General features: G+C 42.8%; 1 protein-coding gene across 1 annotated transcript in view; it reads left to right on the top strand.

Moving 5' to 3' along the window:
* Nucleotides 1-20,720, top strand: part of HMCN1 (hemicentin 1) — a 329,872-nt gene that overhangs the window by 90,544 nt on the left and 218,608 nt on the right. The window contains 2 exon segments of the mRNA XM_034778414.1: nt 6,546-6,717; nt 10,193-10,299. Coding sequence (XP_034634305.1) covers nt 6,546-6,717; nt 10,193-10,299 — 279 coding nt within the window.

Raw genomic sequence — 20,720 nt, forward strand, 5'->3', positions numbered from 1 at the left:
AAGACAGTGATTAATTATAATGAAAGATGGGCCAGGGCTCAAGTAATTTTTTTACTTTCATAACTGACGCACCAAGCCCAGCGATTCCAGGGCTATGAGGTGCCTAGAGGTGCTGGACTCAGCTCTGGCAAGCCCCGGCACAAATTAAGCACTGCTCCAGGACAAGGGAGGTGAAACAAAGGTGGTTTTCCCTCAGTCCAGGGATCAGCAGGTCCCCTGATGTAAGTTAAAGCAGTCACAGTTGCCAATGGTTCCTGGGACCTTTCTAGCAGTCAGGGATTTCTTGGGGGTGAGGGATACCTGGCCATGTCTGCATATCTGCTGCCTTGCCCTCTACTTCGGGCAGGTGTGTTGTGGTCTACAAGCTGTTACAGTGTGTCTTTGCCACCTGGAATCCTTAGATGGCTGGTTAAACTGGGTTTATAGCTGCTTTGTGCTGCTGATCTGCACAGAGCAGCTGGAATAGTGCAAAAGAACCAATCTACATCTCTACCTCGATATAACGCTGTCCTCAGGAGCCAAAAAATCTTACCGCGTTATAGGTGAAACCGCGTTATATCGAACTTGCTTTGATCCTCCAGAGCGCGCAGCCCCACCCCCCCCAGCGCTGCTTTACTGCGTTATATCCGAATTTGTGTTATATCGGGTCGCGTTATATCAGGGTAGAGGTGTATTTTGTTTACTTAAAGTCCCCCATGCATTTTCAACTAGATCCTATTTTCTTCTTCCATTTTTGTCTTGAAATATATTGTGTTGCCATGCACCATTCAATGGGTGTCACATTCCACCCTGTGATATGCTGCAATGCCTTGTTAAAACTCTGCTTCCAAACAGAAAGGAGGGATGGAATGATTTCCCGGGCTCTGATAGAGTTCAGCACTCCCATGAAAACTTCTAAATCATCCCTGCCAAAGAGGACATCCAGGGGTCTCATAACAATATTTTGAAGAGCAATTTTTTTGGCCTTTGAAATACAAACTGTTGCACTGATTTATAAGAATTTTCAGAAATTTCCCACTGGATGATACTCCCACTTGCCCCCGAAATTACTCAAACTGGGACATGGTGCAGTACTGTAATAATATTCAGTGAGCCAAATTCAGCTCTGTTGCAACGGTGCATAAACTCCTCTGAAGATAAAGATCAATAGAATTGCATCCCTTATACCAGTGTTAACTTTGGCAAAGTATATCTCAAGGAATAAAGTATAAACACATCCAGCAAAGCGTGTCTTAATAAAAGTTTGTTAGCAAGGTTTCTAGGTCTCTTTCCTTAGTGGCTTCCTTTGTTATGGTTATGAGAAAGTATGTGTGTTCAAATGGGGAAATAAATTAATAGATTCCACAGCCTCTCATCGTATGCTTTGCAAACTGCTATACAAGATTCATCCTGGGTTAATGGGAATGCTAATATGGGAAACCCTTTTCATAAATACTGGACCCAATCCTGCAAACACACATGCTTAACCTTATATACATGAGCAGTCCCACTGAAGCAATCTAAGAGTACATCTACCCCATGACACCGAGTGTCAGAGCCCAGGTCAATTAACTCAGGCTCGTGGGGCTCCGGGACTAAACATGGCAATGTGGACATTTGGGCTCAGGTCTCTAATTGCAGTGTAGATGTATCCTAAGTGAACTCCATCATTTGGCATCAGTGGAGGTTAAAATCAGTGTGATGATTCATATGCCTAAAGTTGTGCATGTGTGTAATTGCTTGCAGGATCAGGACCATTGTCAGCGCATCTCTGATTCCAACTTCAGGGATGGCTACATTTCTGTTGTTGCTGTTTTTATCTAAAGTTTGTCAAGCACTTTGGGATCCTTGGAGACACTGTAATAATGTGAGATATCAATTAATAATTTTAATATTGTAATTGTAACAAATTTAGGCCATTGGATTATATTATGGAGAGATGATTACAGTCCTTAATATAGCTTCAGAATGGTCTAATTAGATTCATATATTTGCATAATCTGTATTTTCTAATCTGTATTTGTATAATCTGTTATCTCCTGTGTAAACGAGTTCTAACTCATCAAACTTTTCCATGTAGGTAAGCCCCCAGAATTAGTGGGAACCTTCTTACTGTAAGGCATTTGATACGGTTCCACATGGGGAATTATTAGCTAAATTGGAAAAAATGGGGATCAATATGAAAATTGAAAGGTGGATAAGGAACTGGTTAAAGGGGAGACTACAACGGGTCATACTGAAAGGTGAACTGTCAGGCTGGAGGGAGGTTACTAGTGGAGTTCCTCAGGGATCGGTTTTGGGCCCAATCTTATTTAATCTTTTTATTACTGACCTTGGCACAAAAAGTGGGAATGTACTAATAAAGTTTGCGGATGACACAAAGCTGGGAGGTATTGTCAATACAGAGAAGGACCAGGATATCATACAGGAAGAACTGGATGACCTTGTAAACTGGAGTAATAGTAATAGGATGAAATTTAATAGTGAAAAGTGCAAAATCATGCATTTAGGGATTAATAACAAGAATTTTTGTTATAAGTTGGGGATGCGTCAGTTGGAAGTCACAGAGGAGGAGGAGGACCTTGGAGTATTGGTTGATCACAGGATGACTATGAGCCGCCAATGTGATATTGCTATGAAAAAAGCTAATGCGGACTTGGGATGCATCAGGCGAGGTATTTCCAGTAGAGATAAGGAGGTGTTAGTACCATTATACAAGGCACTGGTGAGACCTCATCTGGAATACTGTGTGAAGTTCTGGTCTCCCATGTTTAAGGAGGATGATTTCAAACTGGAACAGGTACAGAGAAGGGCTACTAGGATGATCCAAGGAATGGAAAACCTGTCTTATGAAAGGAGACTCAAAGAGCTTGGCTTGTTTAGCCTAACCAAAAGAAGGCTGAGGGGAGATATGATTGCTCTCTATAAATATATCAGAGAGATAAATACCAGGGAGGGAGAGGAATTATTTAAGTTCAGTACCAATGTGGACACAAGAACAAATGGCTATAAACTGGCCATCAGGAAGTTTAGACTTGAAATTAGACGAAGGTTTCTAACCATCAGAGGAGTGAAGATCTGGAACAGCCTTCCAAGGGGAGCAGTGGGGGCAAAAGACAATATCTGGCTTCAAGACTAAGCTTGATAAATTTATGGAGGGGATGGTATAATGGGATAGCCTAATTAATTGCCAAAATTAGGCTATCTTTGACTATTAGCGGTAAATATGCCCAATGGCCTGTGATAGGATGGCACGGGGAGGCAGGGGAGGGAAGGGGAGGCACTGATCGGTGGGGTTCGGCAGGGTCCCTGGTGGGCAGGAGATGCTCAGGGAGGTGGAGGTGCTGATAGAGAGGCTGTCGGTGGGTGCTCAGCACCCACCATTTTTTCCCTGTGGGTGATCCAGCCCTGGAGCACTTACGGAGTCGCTGCTTATGGCCATATCACCTTCACTGTTTCCCCTGTAACAGCTGATTTAAAGAGGTGTCATGGCGATGCTCTTTGTTTTGTTTTAAGCATGATAAGAGCTATGCAAACACAGTGAAACCTGAAATCCCACGAAACATGTCAAGCTTTCTCCTGTAGTAAAAATTTGAAACTCAACCCAGGTTTACTGAAAGGTTTAAACCTTGCATGATTTTGATTTGATTTTTAGTGGTTTTGACTGGCTTTAGCTTTGAACTATAGGGCTTGATTGACTCTGAAACTCAGGGAATGTGAACCAGTACCAAAAACAATTTGCATAAAGCGCTGTCAAGCAAATGTTCCAAATTGTTCACAGCTCTGTTAGTAAGATCACTGGCAGCTGCAGCGGAAATACAGAGCCTTGGACTTTGGTAATTTATTTTACTTTCTTGTGTTGATTTGATGCTGTTCACAAATGCAAAATATTAAGGATCATAATTCTCCTAAGGACAAATTCAGTCCTGATGTAAATGTTTATGTAGTGTCATAGGAATTGTCACATTGGATCTGACCAGCAGTCCAGCTAGTCCAGTATCAGGAATTATTGGTTAAAATGAAAAACATGGGGATCGATATGAAAATCCAGAGGTGGATAAGGAATTGGTTAATGGGGAGAATGCAGCGGGTTGTATTAAAGGGTGAATTGTCGGGTTGGAGGGAGGTTACTAGTGGAGTGCCTCAGGGTTCGGTTTTGGGACCCATTTTATTTAATCTATTTATAACTGACCTCGGGACCGATTGCAAGAGTGGGCTGATAAAGTTTGCGGATGATACGAAGGTGGGAGGAGTTGCAAACTCGGAGGAGGATAGGGATATTCTGCAGGGAGACTTGAATGAGCTTGTGAATTGGAGTGTCAGAAATAGGATGAAATTTAATAGTGAAAAGTGTAAGGTGATGCACTTGGGGATGACTAATAAAAATTTTAGTTACAAGATGGGGACGCATTGGTTAGAAGTAACGGAAGAGGAGAAGGACCTAGGGGTCCTTGTGGACCGCAGGATGACTATGAGTCGACAATGTGACGTGGAGGTGAAAAAAGCCAATGCGGTCTTGGGATGTATTAGGCGAGGTATATCTAGTAGGGATAGGGAGGTCCTACTTCCGTTGTATAAGGCGCTGGTGAGACCTCATTTGGAGTACTGTGTGCAGTTCTGGTCTCCAATGTTTAAAAAAGATGAACTCAAACTGGAACGGGTGCAGAGAAGGGCGACTAAGATGATCAGAGGAATGGAAAACCTGTCGTATGAAAAGAGATTAGAGGAGCTTGGGTTGTTTAGTCTGACAAAGCGAAGGCTGAGGGGGGATATGATTGCTATCTTCAAATATATCAGAGGGGTTAATATAAGGGAGGGAGAAGAATTATTCCAGCTTAGTACTAATGTGGACACGAGAACGAATGGATACAAACTGGCCGGGGGGAAGTTCAGGCTTGAAATTAGACGAAGGTTTCTGACCGTCAGAGGGGTGAAATATTGGAACGGCCTTCCGAGGGAAACGGTGGGGGCGACGGACCTGTCTGGTTTTAAGATTAAGTTGGATAAGTTTATGGAGGGAATGGTTTAATGGTAAAACATAGTAGCCAAGGAAAACCAAGCAATGGTACATGAATAGCATAATGGCCAACAAGGGTTAGGCTAGAGACTCTTGCCTATATGCTCGGGGTATTACTGATCGCCATATTTGGGGTCGGGAAGGAATTTTCCTCCAGGGTAGATTGGCTGAGCCTCTGGAGGTTTTTCGCCTTCCTCCGCAGCATGGGGCAGGGATCACTAGCAGGAGGGTCTCAGCCGATTGAAGTCACTAAAACACAGGATTGGGGACTTCAACGGCAGAGTCCAGGGAAGGGTATTGCGGCCTGCAGCATGCAGGGGGTCAGACCAGATGATCATAATGGTCCCTTCTGACCTTAAAGTCTATGAGTCTATGAGTCTAATCCCAGCTATGATGGTGGCTTGTCCCAGATGCTTCAAAAGAAGGTTCAAGAAACTCCATAAATGTTATGGCATAACATGTATAAGGAAAGTTTTTTCCTAACCCAGAGAATTCATGATTAGCATATGTCCTGAAGCATGAGCGTTTATGTACCATTATAACTGTGGTGGTTCTCAATATCTGTATCTATATCTAATCCTTTAAAAATCTTGTTATTCTTGGTCTCAGTGATATCTCGTGGCAGTACATTTCATAGGTTAATTACATATGGTATTATAACCTTTTTTTTTCCTGAGGTTCTCCGCAACATGCTATAAAAACTCCATGTCCCACCTGTGCCACAACTGTTTTTCTGCATATAAAAGCCAGGGCCAGCATTTTGGGTAGCAAGCAGGGCAATTGCCTGGGCCCCAAGCCACACGTGGCCCCGTGAAGCTAAGTTGCCCAGGCTTCAGCCCCGGGTGGCGGGAGTCAGGGCCACAGCTTCAGCCCCATGCGTTGGGGCTTTAGCTTTCTGTCCTGGGCCCCAGCAACTCTAATTCCAGCCCTGCTTGGCTACCCCACTGAAACCTGCTCATGGCCCCCCAGGGGGCCCCAGTCCCTGGTTGAGAACCACTGCTGTGAACAGTCCCATTGGCTTCAGCAAGGATAATCACATGAGTAAGGTGACAAGAATTTGGCCCTTGATGTTTTCCTACCATATCCATTTTATTTGTATATGATTTACATGGCAAATGTTTTTCTGTCTGTTTTCATTTCACACAATGAAAATAAAGGCATACCTTAGCTTAGAGGTTTGTTTGTGTGTTTGTTTATTGTCCTACAGATATCCCCAAATCGGATATTGCAACTCTTGTCTTTTTTATTTCTGGGCTGCTGTAGTTACCTGATATGGATCTAAATCCTACTTATCTTATCAGGAGGATAGCTTCACTGACATTGGTGGAAATGCTTGATCAGGCAAGCAGGACTTTTAGCATTGGCAAGTCTTTTACCACGCAACTTTCTCAGTGATTTGATAACCACACTTCTAACATGTGTCTAGGTGACAGGATCATTGCTCATACAGTCAAAACATTGATCAAAGTAGTACCTACAACTTGCAATAAACAGTGTTATGGAAGATTTACATGCTGTCTTGTGACATGAATATTATTTTTTCTTGTAGGTGTTGAAGTGGGTAGAAGAAGCGGTGCAGGCCTCCAAAGTGCATCTCCTATCCACAGACCATTTAACCTTGGCAGTAAATACTTGGCAAATTCCTTTTGATCCCAGTCTGAAAGAGGTCACAGTGTCACTGAGTGGCCCTTCTCCAGTAATTGAAATTCATGATCCATTAGGTGAGATATCTATATATTCCTTTATATTTAGTGGGGGGAAAAATAAACAAGACAACCCAGCTTTGCACTCTCCAACAGGAAAGGCCAGGTCCTTTTCCCATTGAAGTCAGTAGACCAAGTTCTGCTTCCGTACACCTATGTGGCTCTTGAATAACTCAGCTGAGTTCAGAGAGTTACTCTGAATTTATACTGATGCAACTACGAGCCCAGTGGTAAAACTTTGATTGACTTCAGTGGGAGCGGGATGGGGTCTAAACTTTTTTGTATTATTTTGAAACCTAGCTGATCAGTCTATAAGAAAAGTTGGAGGAGTATATAGCCAGGTTACTCAGCAGTTTAATCACATAATTCCCAGAAATGTAAATGGCTAAAATACTTCCTGACTTTTCTTAATTAACTTGCTTGCATGCAGGGTGCCACATTGCTAGCTTCGAAGACTGGAATAGCTTGTGTTTATTCACAAAATAGGCACTGTTTCTCCTGATTTATTGATTATGCTCAAGTATGCTTTCCATGGCAAGAAAGAAATTCTTACAGTTCTAAAAAAATCTTACACCTTATGCCAGATTTGTACTGGCATAAATCTGAAGTAATCCGTTGATTTCAGTGGAGTTACTCTGAATTTATACAGCAGTAACTGGGATTGTTGTCTGGCTCAATATTTGCTTCACAGGAGAAGCACCCACCTCCCTTTGACGCTTTAAGCTATTGTTTTGGAAGTTGACTGGAAAAAGCCTATTTGAGAGTAACCAACTCTTAAATATGCTTTTCTCAGTGAAAATAAAGTTTGTAAAACTTTGAAAATAGATACGGGGACTTTCCTCCTACTTGCTCCAAGAATGTATTCTGGAGTGGTGAGTCCTAGAATCATGAAAAAGGCCTATTTTGTTCATCTGGGGAGAGACCTGGAAGATCCAGAGTGAGATTTTCAAAAGGGCTTAACGGAGGTGGGTGCTTAAATCTGTTAAACTCTCATGAAAAATCCCCAGTTAGTGCAGAATTCTATTCTACAGTGATTTTTAGTGCTTTATCCAATCTAGTATTACAGATGAATTACTCTGAAGGGTTTTCTTTAGTGTGGCCATGAGGTATGGATTTGCCCAATTCTAGAAGTGATAGCACTGTAAATAGTCATTGCTAGCATGAAGGCATTTGGTCTTTTAATGCCATTATAAAGTCTTTTAATTATCTTATTTAACAGCTGTGCCCTCTGATGAACTCACAACCACAACATACAACTTTTCTTTCTTGACCCTTGATGATTTTCTACCATATCCATTTTATTTAGTATCTGATTTACATGGCAAATGTTTTTCTGTCTGTTTTCATATCGGTTTTGGCTATATCATGTCATATGTGTACAGCGGGGCTGAACTGGAGCTCAGCATCTGAACATACCTGAATATGGTAGCTGGCCCTTACAAGTTATGAACCAAACCAAAACCAAGAATCAAACACACCTGAACCATGAGAACATTTCAATTCAAACTCTGCATCATGTGCCCATAGTTATTTAGTGGTGAAAAAAATAATGCAGGTTACTGATTTGGAATACTATTTATAAATAAAGGTATTTTTAATAGATTTATTACTCCTTTATAAGTTAGAGTCCATAGGAGCCTGTGTAATGCTCCAGAAATTAAAATTCAAGATTGTGCATTCTGGGCTCTGAGGGACTTTCAGCTGGAGATTTATTTTGAGCTCTTTAAAGTGTCTATGAAATGTTCCTTTTCACAGCATGGGTTCTCTGCAAGGCACTCCGGTCAAGTCTTCCATCTGAGGCATTCCTCCTTTGTTTACAGGAAGGGGGACTTTGCTTAGAGTGTGTCTCTGAAGAGCACGATTAACACAGTTATGTGTGGTGTTCTGCCTTAAATACTAGCTCTGCCAGATGTGCTTTGTTTACTTTGTACACTTTAAAAATGCATATCACCCTTTGTTGTTTAAAGTGACTTTCAAATCATGGGTAATCTGGGAAAATGTGTTTAAGGGTTGCATGACAGTGCTTTCAGTTTATCATGTCTGGGGGCTTCATCCTGTAAACATGAACTGCCAGAGTTGGGTTTACTGCCCTGAGTAGTCCCTTTCACTTCAGTGTGACTATTTGCTGCATTAAGCACTAAATCCGGTACTCTCTGATTCTAGGATCAGGGCCTGAATCAGAAAACAATTCCATCCCTTTGTTCTTTGTAACGTCCCAGATCCTTGGCTGTGCTGTGCAGCTGCCTGTGACACACCACCAGCACAACCCAGCCCCAACGCCCTCGTGTACAGCCCCAGGAAGATCACCCCACTTTGATGGGATGCACCACTTGTGGCACAGAGGTCCCTATTCTTCGTCCTCCCTCCAGTGCTGACATCAGGGGGAAGATTGGGGAGAAAAGGACATGGCCAATGTGTCCCTTTTAATTGTCAGCTATATCCGTACCTGGTAGGCTGCTCTAATTTACACCAGGGACCAATCTGGCATGCTCACAACTCAGAATCAAAGGAATGCTCACCTGCATTGTGTGCTTCTCAGCCTCCTCTGAGGATCTGGACAGATATAGCCATTCGGCCCTTCTTGTTCATGTTCTAAGGGCCAGATTCTCATCTGGTTTAAATCAGCATAGCTCCAAATTAGTGGAGATATGCCAATATACATCAGCCAACAATGTGGCCCATATATCCAGTACCCAAACTTGAGCCTTTTTCCTGCACTTGAGCCTCATCTGCTGTTTTGGAGCTCTTCCTCATATTGTTCAGCTGCACTTAATGATTAGCAGAGTAGGTAATTGAGCGTTTCTTTAGAGAACCGATTCTAGCCTATAAACTTATCTGAATACCAAGACATTGTGAAAACTGGTACTCCCTTACTGAGGCAGAATGTACCTGATAGCCAGGCTAAATTCACAATGAAAATTTAAGAAGTTTGAACAAGAGTGGGGAACTTCCTTAAAGTTAATACACTGGTGCAGCACCAACAGTGCTAGCAACAGTGGAATTGCTAGTGGGGACTGGCTAACACCAGTTTCTACCACCATGCCATCTACCCTGCTAAGTGCAGGTCTAGAGGACAGAAGGGTGAGCATGCTGGCAGCTGATCAGTACTATCAGTGCCATCACTGATGGAAGAATTCTCTAAAATTCTGAATGAAAACTGGCCATAGACAGCATCTGCCACCAAACCTCTACCTCTCATTTGCCATCAGTTTGTTCTGGGAAGAAGAGAAAGTTATTTGCCTGATAATTTGATTCTTATATCAGTAAGTCATTACTCACCACACAGAGATGTATTAAAGTTATTAAATGAATGGAAAAGTTAGAATGACTCTTTGAGCATTTTTAGAATCCTGACAAAGAATTTCCAGTAACAGCTTGAAGTTGGAGATTACTGTAAATATCATAAAATGAGCTAGCTAATAAGTCATATAGTAACCATATGTGTGACATGGCTAAGAAAAATATATTTACTCCATGTTTACTTGTGTTTTAGGTAAGCAGATGAGGAAAGGATCTGGCTTGAATGAGTTGCTAAATATCCATAACTCTGCAAAGGTGGTGAATGTAAAAGATCCAGAACCGGGAATGTGGACGATTAAGGTATTAGCTTATTGTCTCTGTGTATGATGTGCAGTCACTAATTTTGATGGCAGTAGAATTAAAACTTTGCCCAGGTAGTAGAAAAATTAGAGAGTTATTTTAGGTCAATTCCTGCCTGTTTGTCCTTTTCCTGTAAACAGGAGCAAAACACAGTGATCACGGTGTGTTTTTGCTGTGCTGTCAGAGAGCATGTGCAGGGGGAGACTGCTGCTTTATGGCTCTCTGTGCACAGTGGGACATGTGAGAGAAAGGGAGTACAATGTGCAGGCCAGGGATTTGGTTTGTAGGCCTATGAACTGTTCAGACGATCTTTTATTTGATGCATTACTCTATGAATGAACACTGAACAGAGAGAGTAGGGCCCAATCCTTCAAATAGACAAGTACATTTATACATGTGACTATTGTCATTGCATATGCATTCATAGGATTGGGCCTTAAAAGATTTAGGCCTGGTGTACACTAGAAAATTAGGTCAGCATAACTGTCTTGATCGGGGGTGTGAAAAATCCACACACCCCTGAGCAGCATAGTTAAGATGACCAAAGTCCTGGTGTAGACAGCGCTAGGCAACCTAGCTACTGCCTCTCAGAGATGTGGATCATCTACACTGATGGGAGAATCCCTCCTGTCAGCAAAAGTAGTGTCTATACTAAAGCATTACAGTGGCACTGCACCACTGTAGCATTGTAAGTGTAGACAAGCCCCTGGAAAGGCCTTGATAGATGTAATACCAACTTGTTTAGCAGCAATAACAGAACAGGAAATTGGTATTAAGTGAATGAAGGGCCTAAAGAACACCTGCTCTTCTTCGAGTGGTGTCCCTATAGGTGCTCCACTCTAGGTGTGCTTGCGCTCCCTGTGCCTTTGATTGGAGATTTTTCATAGCAGTGTCCATTCGGCCTGCACATGCATGTTAATCTCATGTTCCATGCTGTTGTTATATAGCACGTCATGGGTGAACCGCTCTCAGTTCCTTCTCACCTGCCTTGGCCTGAGGCAGAGCTTTAGCAGTTGTCCTTTTTGAGTTTTACCTGAACTGTGACCCCTTAACTCTTTTAGTAGTTAGTTTATTATAGTTGTTCTTAGTAGTAGTTAGTAGTAGTTTCCGCTGTTGTCGTTTAAAAAAAAAACTTAACCTCCTCCCCCAAATTATTTATTGATATAGCTTTTTTATTGTTTCTCCTGGTTTCACACACTGTCTTTTACATCAGGAGGCAATCCTGATGAGTCACAGACACTCCCGGTGTATCTGTTGCCTCAGGGAATCTCATATATCCCAAAAGTGCAACTTTCTGTCTGTCATTAAAATCTAGAGCCAGAAAAAACAGGGAGATCAAACTTAAATTCCTCATGATGGAGAGGTCACTAAGTGTGGCCTCTGATGCTGGCCAGGAGACACTCCCCTCACACCCTATATGCCAGTCTCAGAATAAGTCTGCAGCCTTCACTGTCTCTGAACCGCATTCCTCAGGGGCATCTAAGAGGAACATTCACGATTCCTCTCATAAGACTCCCAAAGATTGTCTCTCAAATTCTCCACGTAGGGAATCTACCTCAAAGGTGTCAAGGTCTCCAATGACTTCAGCCACTTTGGTGCCCACTGCTGTCTGGTACCCATGAGACTGCTACCCCTCAGGTACCGAGGGCACAGTTAAGTATAAAGACTAAAAAATTCCAGGCTCCAAGATGTCCTCCTCTTCTCGCTCGGTATTGAAGACGCCTGATCTAGCTTCGTCTGGACTCCCCTTGGAGCATTAGGGATTCATGGTATCGTCAACTCCCTCACAAACTGTCGCTTCGGTGCAGGCCATGGACACGGTACCGACAACATGCTTGGTGCTGCAGGTCTGAAATGCCTGACTCACCATTGCTCAGCTCTGATATATTCTTGGTACCAAGGACCTCCAGATCTTCAGATTTTTGCCCAGTATCGACAGTTACATGTCATGTTTCTTCCGGTGGTCCACTATTTCAGAGTGAGTTGGAAGAGGAGGATTCTGTTGAAGATATTGCCTCAGTCCCTCAAATATCTGTCCAAGGTTCTCCACACCATCCCTATAGAGGCTCTCTTCCAGAGGTCTCTGAGGAAGTTGATCTTACTCCTGAGAGACATCCACAGCCACTATCTCACTGGAATGAGCACTCATGGATGCCTCCAACCATGCCATATATACCACCTTCTTGACCACACTGGTAGCCTATCACCAGCAATTCTCTAGGGCCTCGAGCACTACCTATCAAAGAGATAAACAACCTTCATCACCCGCCCTCTCCAGGAGATTGAAACATCAAGAAGAAACCTTTGAGGAACAGGAAGCTAGGACTGATGAAGAGATCTCTCCACCAGCTAACATCTCTTTTTCATCTCTGGATGAAGTGATCATGCCACCTCCACCATCTCTGGCTGATGATTTTAAACAGTTCTAAGAGGGTCACGAATTCTTTGCAGCTCCCTCTTGCAGAGATTAAAGAATCACATTATAAGCTTCTGGTCATCCTTCATACAGCTTAATCCTCTTGGACCCTGGAAAGGTTATTTGGCAGACCGTGGCCTCAATTCCGTTCACATGCAAGAGAGCAGACGAAAAATATTATGATTCCTCTTAGGACTCAGAATTTTTATTTTCTCATCCATCTCCTAACTCTTTAGTGGTTGAGGTGCTTAAAAAACATGGAAGGCAGCATCACGCTAAATCTGTGGCCTATGATAAAGACCATAAGTGCCTCGGCCTGTTCGGTAGAAAATTATATTCATCTGCTACTTTACAATTCAGAATCGCCAACTACCAGGTGTTAATGGCAAAGTGCAACCATTAACATTATACCAAGCTGAACTCCTTTACTGAGTATCCATTCTACCAGCAGAACACAGAGAGCCATTACAGGCAATTATTGCAGAAGGCCAACTGGGCTCCAGAACATCTTTGCAGGCCTCTCTGAAAACTGCAGATACTGCCGCTCATTCGCTTTCTACAGTGGTAGTTATGAGGAGGGACTCCTGGCTTCAGCTCTCAGGATTTATAAGGAGATTTAGAATATGGTAGAAGATCCCAGAGAGATTCCCACCCCACCTAATTCTCAGGTTCCCAGAACCTCAACGCAAGAGACAGGTTCCAGAGGAGAAAACCAGCCACTTCCCAAACTTCAACCACATAACCTCCCACCTTGAAGCACCAATTTTCCTGGGATGGTCAAGGTCCTGAGCTGCCATCTCCTTTCATACCAACTGCAATGTTCCACCTGCCTTCTTCCCTTTAGCAATCGCCTTTACTACTTTTGGTAGGATTGGGAGTCTGTCACTATGGACAAGTAGGTTTTGGGGATCATCTCCACAAGAGATTCCATCCACTTCACTTCTCTCTCACCTTCTAAGCCTCCTTCCCCATCCCTCTTCAGGGACGCCCCTCATGAGAACCTGCTATGACAGGAAATAGGCTTTCTTCTTCTCTTGGGTGCTATAGAACTGATTCCCATGCAGCACAGAGGAAAGGGGTTTTATTCCATGTATTTCCTGGTTCCAAAAAAGAATGGTGGTTGGAGACCTATCCTAGATTTAAGACTACTCAACACCTTTATGAAGGCACAAAAATTCAAAATGGTGACACTTACAGTAGTAATTCTGTCACTGGACCAAGGGGATTGTTTCTCAGCCCTTGAACTCCAGGATGCATATTTTCATATAGCAGTCCACCCATTCCACAAAAGATTCCTAAGTTTTACTGTCAGTCAGGACCACTTTCAGTACAGGGTGCTCTCTTTTTTTCAAAGATTATGTCAGTAGTAGCGTCACATCTCCACAGTGAAGGAATTATGGTATTCCTTTACCAAGACAATTGGCCTCTGAAAGGTTGCTCCCTGGATGTAACTTCATGGGCAGCTTGCAAAGCCATAGACCTCTTTCTCAAATTGGACCTGCAATTGAACATTCAAAAAATACACCCTAACCCCTGTGCAAAAGTTAGAATTCATAGGAGCTCATCTTGATTCAAGGGCGGCAAGTGCCTACCTCCCAATGCACAGATTCATGGCCCTATTCAACATAGTCAATATAATCCAGATCACTTCTCAAATTCCCAGTCAAGAGCTATCTTCAGCTGTTGGGGCATATGGCAGCTGCTACTTTCGTTATAGACATACAAGAATGCAAATGTGATGCCTTCAGGGTGGCTGATGACTGTTTAGTCACAGAAAAGGCAGTTTAACTACACTACTTTCCATACCCATCTTTGTAAAGAAATCTCTCAATTGGTGGAAATATCCTCACAATGTTTGTGCGGGAGTCCCTTTCACTTGTCCTTCTCCCAGCAGTTATCATAACAACAGATATATCGTTGCTGTGGTGGTGTAACTGTGCCTTTGTGGGTCACAACTGAGAATACCAAATTCAGGACAAGCTGCTGAGAAATAGGGCAGACACACCCCAAAACTGGTGGTTATTCTCCCATAAGCTATACCAAACCATCAAAAAAAAGTAAACTTCTGTTTCACCACACTGGGTAACGAGAAGTCAGAACAGCAGTTTTCTTAGGTATTCCAGAGTTTGTATCACCACCAAAAACACTAGACTTAAAGATGAGTGGTTCTTTAAAACCAATCAAATAAAAGGACCAGCCACACACCCGGGTCAATATACAACTCAGCTCTTACCCAATAATTATGCAGTTGCCAGTCCTTTTAGTATCTAAAATCTAAAAGTTTATTTATAAAAAGAAAGAAAGGTGAGAGTTAAAATTGGTTAAAGGAATCAAATACAAACAATCCAAGTTCTTGGATCAGGCTTGTAGCAGTGATGGAATAAAGTGCTGGCTTGTTAAGTCACTGGTTGTTCCAAATCATTGGAAGGTCCTCAGTCCCTTGGTTAGAATGCTCCCATTAGTATAAGTTCATAGTCCAGAGGTGTAGTGGGGTGGTCACCCCGCTCCTGCCTGAAGGGGATAAAGCAGCCCTGGAGAGGGCTGCAGCAGGGAAAAGCTAGGCTGATTGGGGGAAGCAGCCACAGGTGGAGCCATGCCCCAGTCAGACCACAGCTGGCCCTATAAGAGGGCTGAGGGCCAGAGACATTCTCTCTCTAGATTTCTAGAGAAAGAAGGACCTGGCTGCCTGGAAAGCTGAAGAGAGTACCTAGGGTGGATCAGTGCTGGGGAAGGGCAGAGGGAGCTGGGGAGCTCCAGCCTAGCAAAGCCCCAGGCTGCAGGCCGAGTTAAGGGCCCACAAAAGGGTAGTAGGGCTAGCCCCCTTAGAGGGGCAGCCCAGGATTAGGCAGAGGCAGCTGGTCCAACCCCCCTTGCCGATGAGGAATGGTTTACAGATTGCAGTCTGCCCTAGTGAGCAGGGGCTAGATGATGACTGGCAGTAGTCACTGAGACAAGGTCGGGATAGAGGGTTGGGGGTTTCCCTGTGGGGGGAGACCCCAACTGTAGGTTACTGCTGGGGGCCGAGATAAAGTGGCACTGGGGTTCGGGAGGGACACAAGGGCCAGCGGCAGGCAAGACATCAGCCGGCAGAGGGTGCTCTGGAGCTGGAAAAGAGCTAATTCCCTGGACAACCAGCAGGAGGCACCACGCCAGTGAGTCTTTGCCTCATCACAAGAGGTTTGAGCAGGAAAGAGACAAAATTGAGATGTTTCCAGGGCCTTTTATAGCTTCTGCCATGTGGAGGGGAATCTATTGTTTAAAACGAAGCCCTCAGCACAGCTAGTGGAAAATTACAGGTAGCAAAATGGTGTTTGGGGTCACATGGGCAAGTCACATGTCCATGCATGATTTCGCTTAGTCACAGTCAAAGCCATTATCCATACTCTAGTTGTTCACATGAAAGTCCATCAAGCCTGGATGGGCGTCTCCCATGGTCTATTGTGAGTTAAGTGTTCTTGATGGGCCACTTAACTTGAATAGTCTCTTCAAGATGTGCAGGCTAAATACCTTTGTGAGCATTACCACAGGAGCAAACATATTTGAAATACAGGTATAGAGCCAATACTCATAACTACAAATACAAACATGATACATGCATACAAAGAGTATAATCATATTCAGCAAATCATAACCTTCCCATAGACACCTTACTTGACATACTTTGTACAAGATTTGTTGCAATTATATAACAGTGGTAGCAACACTGATTTACATGGTCATATTTTAATCAGAAAACATCACAGGTGGGGAGCGCATCTAGACACCCACATAGCACAGGGCAGGTGGATGCTTCAGAAAACCACTCCGCACATCAACCTCCTGGATCTCAGGGCAGTCAGATATGCCTGTCTCCAGTTTCTACCACTAATCAGGGGCAAACTCATAAAGGTCATGACAGACAGCATGTCATGCATGTTCTGTATCAAACAATAAGGAGGGGCAAGATCCCCCTCCCTTTGTGCCAAGGCTGTCAAGCTTTGGAACTGATACATATGCAATTAGAATGTCATTATAGCAGCTTACCTCCCAGAAGTTCAGAATGTGATCATGGACACACTCAGCAGGCACTTCTCTCAAGACCATGAGTGGAAGATAGATTCTATCATACTTGCCTACATATTCTGGCAACAGGGCACCCCTCAAATAGATCTGTTCAACATGACAGTAAACAAGAAATGCAATCAGTTCTGCTCCAGAGGCAGGCTGGGTCACTGATCCTTGGGGGATGGCTTGCACCGTCAGTGGTCATTGGGTCTACTGTCTGCATCCGTCCCCCCAACTCCTGTAATATCCAAAGTTCTATTTAAAATAAAAAAGGACAAAGCCAGAATTGTTATAATGGATGGTATGGATCACTTGATGATTACCTGTTCTGTTCATTCCCTCTGAAGCACCTGGTATTGGCCACTGTCAGAAGACAGGATACTGGGCTAGATGGACCTTTGTTCTGACCTAGTATTGTCATAAGAGTCCTGATCTGGCTCAGACAAACTTGGTTTCCTTACCTGATACAGCTAGCCATTTACTCACCAATCACTCTCCAGGCCACTCCTTATCTCTTCTCCCAGGAAGGTGGGAAGATCCTTCACCCCAATCTTAGAGTTCTTTGGTCCAAAGCATGGCTGGTTGATGGTTCACAGGATTAGAGATTATCTGTTCAGAGGAAGTAAAAAGAGTGCTATTACAGAGCAGAAAACAATCTATACACTGCACTTAAAAATGGACAAGATTTGCCTGCTGTTGTGACCTCAAACACATTCCACCAACAGCCTGATAGTTATCAGATATATTTGACTACATTCTTGAACTAAAAAACTCAGGACTGTCTCTGAGTTCCATTAGAGTTCACCTGTCAGCCATCACAGCTTTCCATTCATGGATCAGTGCTCACATTGCATTCCTGTCAATACGCAGCCCAAGCTGCGATCCAACAATCCAACCAGCAGATCAAATTTGATGATGAATTTTGGTCATGTGCCACCTGAGGCACGTAGCATATATGCTAAGAAGAAGATTCTCCAATAAAAGGTTATTCCGTATTCCCCAACTCAATGACAATGAGGTTCCTCAGACAGGACTTGGAAATCTCTTTCCACCAGTCAAATGTCCCACTCTGGATTGGGATATCAATCTGGTTCTTAAACATCTTACAAGATCTCCATTTGAACCAATGACTCCCTGCTCACTTCTCCATTTGTCGATGAAGACAGCATTTCTGATAGCTATCGTGAGAGCTGAACAAGTTGGAGAAATAGAGGTTCTTATGGCATACTCTCCTTTCACAAGATTTTTTTCAAAGACAAGGTCACATTATGCTCACACCCCAAGTTTTTACAAAAGATATCTTCCAAGTTCCATATTAACCAACCCGTTCACCTCCCAATCTTCCACCCTACACCTCGCCTAGACAAAGAGGAGGCATTGTTACACACACTTCATATCAGAAGAGCTATGACCTTCTATCTTGACTTGACTAAACTTTTCAGAAAGACCAAATTATTTGTTTCAATTGCAGACAGATCTCTAAATAGACTTTCCAAGTGGATATCTGACTGCATTAGCTGTTGCTACCAATCTTGTAATCTCCAAGCACCCTCAGATATACAAACTCACTTATGAGATTTATTTCCATTTCTACAGCCTTTCTCAAAAATGTTCCCATCATTGAACTATGTAGAGCTGAGATGTGGACCTCTTTGCTGAGCACTATGCAATAACTCAAGGCTCAGATTTGATGCTGCGTTGAGCTCAGCTATACTTTCTTTAATACTGGACTCTACTCCAAAGCCTGCTCCTCCTTAAAGAGAGCTGCTTGGAAGTCACCTAAAGGGGACCACCTATAGGGACACTACTCAAAGAAGAAGAAATGGTTACTCACCATTGTGCAGTAACTGTTATCCTTTGAGATATGTGTCCCAATGGGTGCTCCACTACTTGCCCTTCTTCCTCTGTACTTCAGAGTTCTCTGCTATGGAGTTTTGTGGTAGAGAATGAACCAAGGCTGGTTCTCCTACACAGCGCTATATAACAGCACAGAGCATGAGATTGAGTAACGCATGCACAGGCTGAATGGATCACCGATCAAAGGTGCAGTGGGCACAAGCGCACTCAGAGTGGAGCACCCACAGGAACATGCATCTTGAAGAACCATAGTTACTGCACAGGGTGAGTAACCATTTCTTTACACCTGGTAACTACTGTAAGGCCTGGTCTATGCATAAAATTGCACTGCTTAAACTAAAGGCATGAATTTAGTAATTAAAACAGTGCATCTTCAGTGTGTAGACAAGCCTAAGTGTGTATGTGTAGATTAGAACAAGTAATTGAGGTTATGTTGGGGTTAGCATGTTAGCTAACTCTGACGTATCAACTACCTTCACTTACTATATACTCAGATTAGCACATTAATTCATTTGTCCTGAACCAGCTAAATCAAGGTAAAAGGTGTTATCCAAAACTCAGGAACTGGTAGTATTGGGGACTTTAACTACCCAGACATTGGAAAAAGTAATGCAGCAAAACACAAAATGTCTCCAGTAAGTTCTTGAAATGTGTTGTGGATAACTTCTTATTTCAGAAGATGGAGGAGGTAACCAGGGGGACAGCCATTTTAGACTTTATTCTGACTGACTGAGAGAAATATTGACAAATTTTGTTAGTGCTTGTATACAAATGCTAGATATCTAAATACTAAGATGGGTGACCTGCGTGCCTGGTATTAAATGAAGATATTGATATAATAGGCATCACAGAAACTTGATGAAACAATAATAATCAATGGGACATGGTAAAACCAGGGTACAAAATATATAGGAATAACAGAGTAGGTCACACTAGAGGAGGGGTGGCACTATACATGAAAGAAAGCATAGAGTCAAATATAGTAAAAATCCTTAAAAGAATCAAATTGTACCATAAAATCTCCATGGATAGAAATTCCATGCTTGAACAAAATACCACTGACCACCTGTCCAAGATAGTGACAGTGATTGTGAAATGCCAAGGGACATTAGAGAGACTACAAAAACAGAAAACTGAATAATAATGGGTGATTTCAACTAAGCCCCTATTGACTGAGTATATGTCAACTCAGGACAGGATGCAGAGACAAAATATCTAGACACCATTAATGACTATTTATTGGAGCAGCTAGTCATGGAACCTACGAGGAGATAGGCAATTCTTGATCTAGTTCTAAGTGGAGCACAAGATGTGGTCCCAGAAAAGAATATAGTTCAACTGCTCATTAATGGCAACCATAATATAATTAAATTTAATATACTTGTACGGGGGAAATACCAAAGTAGCATTTAACCACAGTAGCATTTCACTTCAGAAAGGGGACCTACACAAAAATGAGGAAGCTAGTTTAAACAGATATTAAAAGGAACAGTCACAAGGATGGAATGCCTGCAAACTGCATGCAAACTATTAAAAGGCCGCAATAGAGGAGGGATAGCTCAGTGGTTTGAGTATTGGCCTGCTAAACCCAGGGTTGTGAGCTCAGTCCTTGAGGGGACCACTTAGGGATCTGGGGTATTTGGTTCTGTTAGTGAAGGTAGGGGGCTGGACTCAATGACCTTTCAAGGTCCTTTCTAGTTCTATGAGATAGATATATCTCCAAATAAAATAAAAGTGTACTCCAAATTAAAGAAATGTAAGAGGACCAAAAAATGCTACTATGGCTAAACAGAGTAAAAGAGGCAATTAGAGGCAAAAAATTGGAAATCAAATCCTAATGAGGAAAATCAAAAGGAGCATAAACTCTATCAAGTCAAATGTAAAAGTATAATTTGAAGAACAACTAGCAAAAGACACAAAAACTAACAGGCAATTATTTTTTGAAGTACATCAAAAACAGGAAGCCTGTCAATCAATCAATCAGTGGGACACTTGTACAATCAAGTATCAAAGGGGTAGCTGTGTTAGTCTGGATCTGTAAAAGCAGCAAAGAGTCCTGTGGCACCTATAGACTAACAGACGTATAGGAGCATGAGCTTTCGTG

The sequence above is a fragment of the Trachemys scripta genome, chromosome 8 (assembly GCF_013100865.1).
Source record: "Trachemys scripta elegans isolate TJP31775 chromosome 8, CAS_Tse_1.0, whole genome shotgun sequence".
NCBI classification, from domain to species: Eukaryota; Metazoa; Chordata; order Testudines; family Emydidae; genus Trachemys; species Trachemys scripta.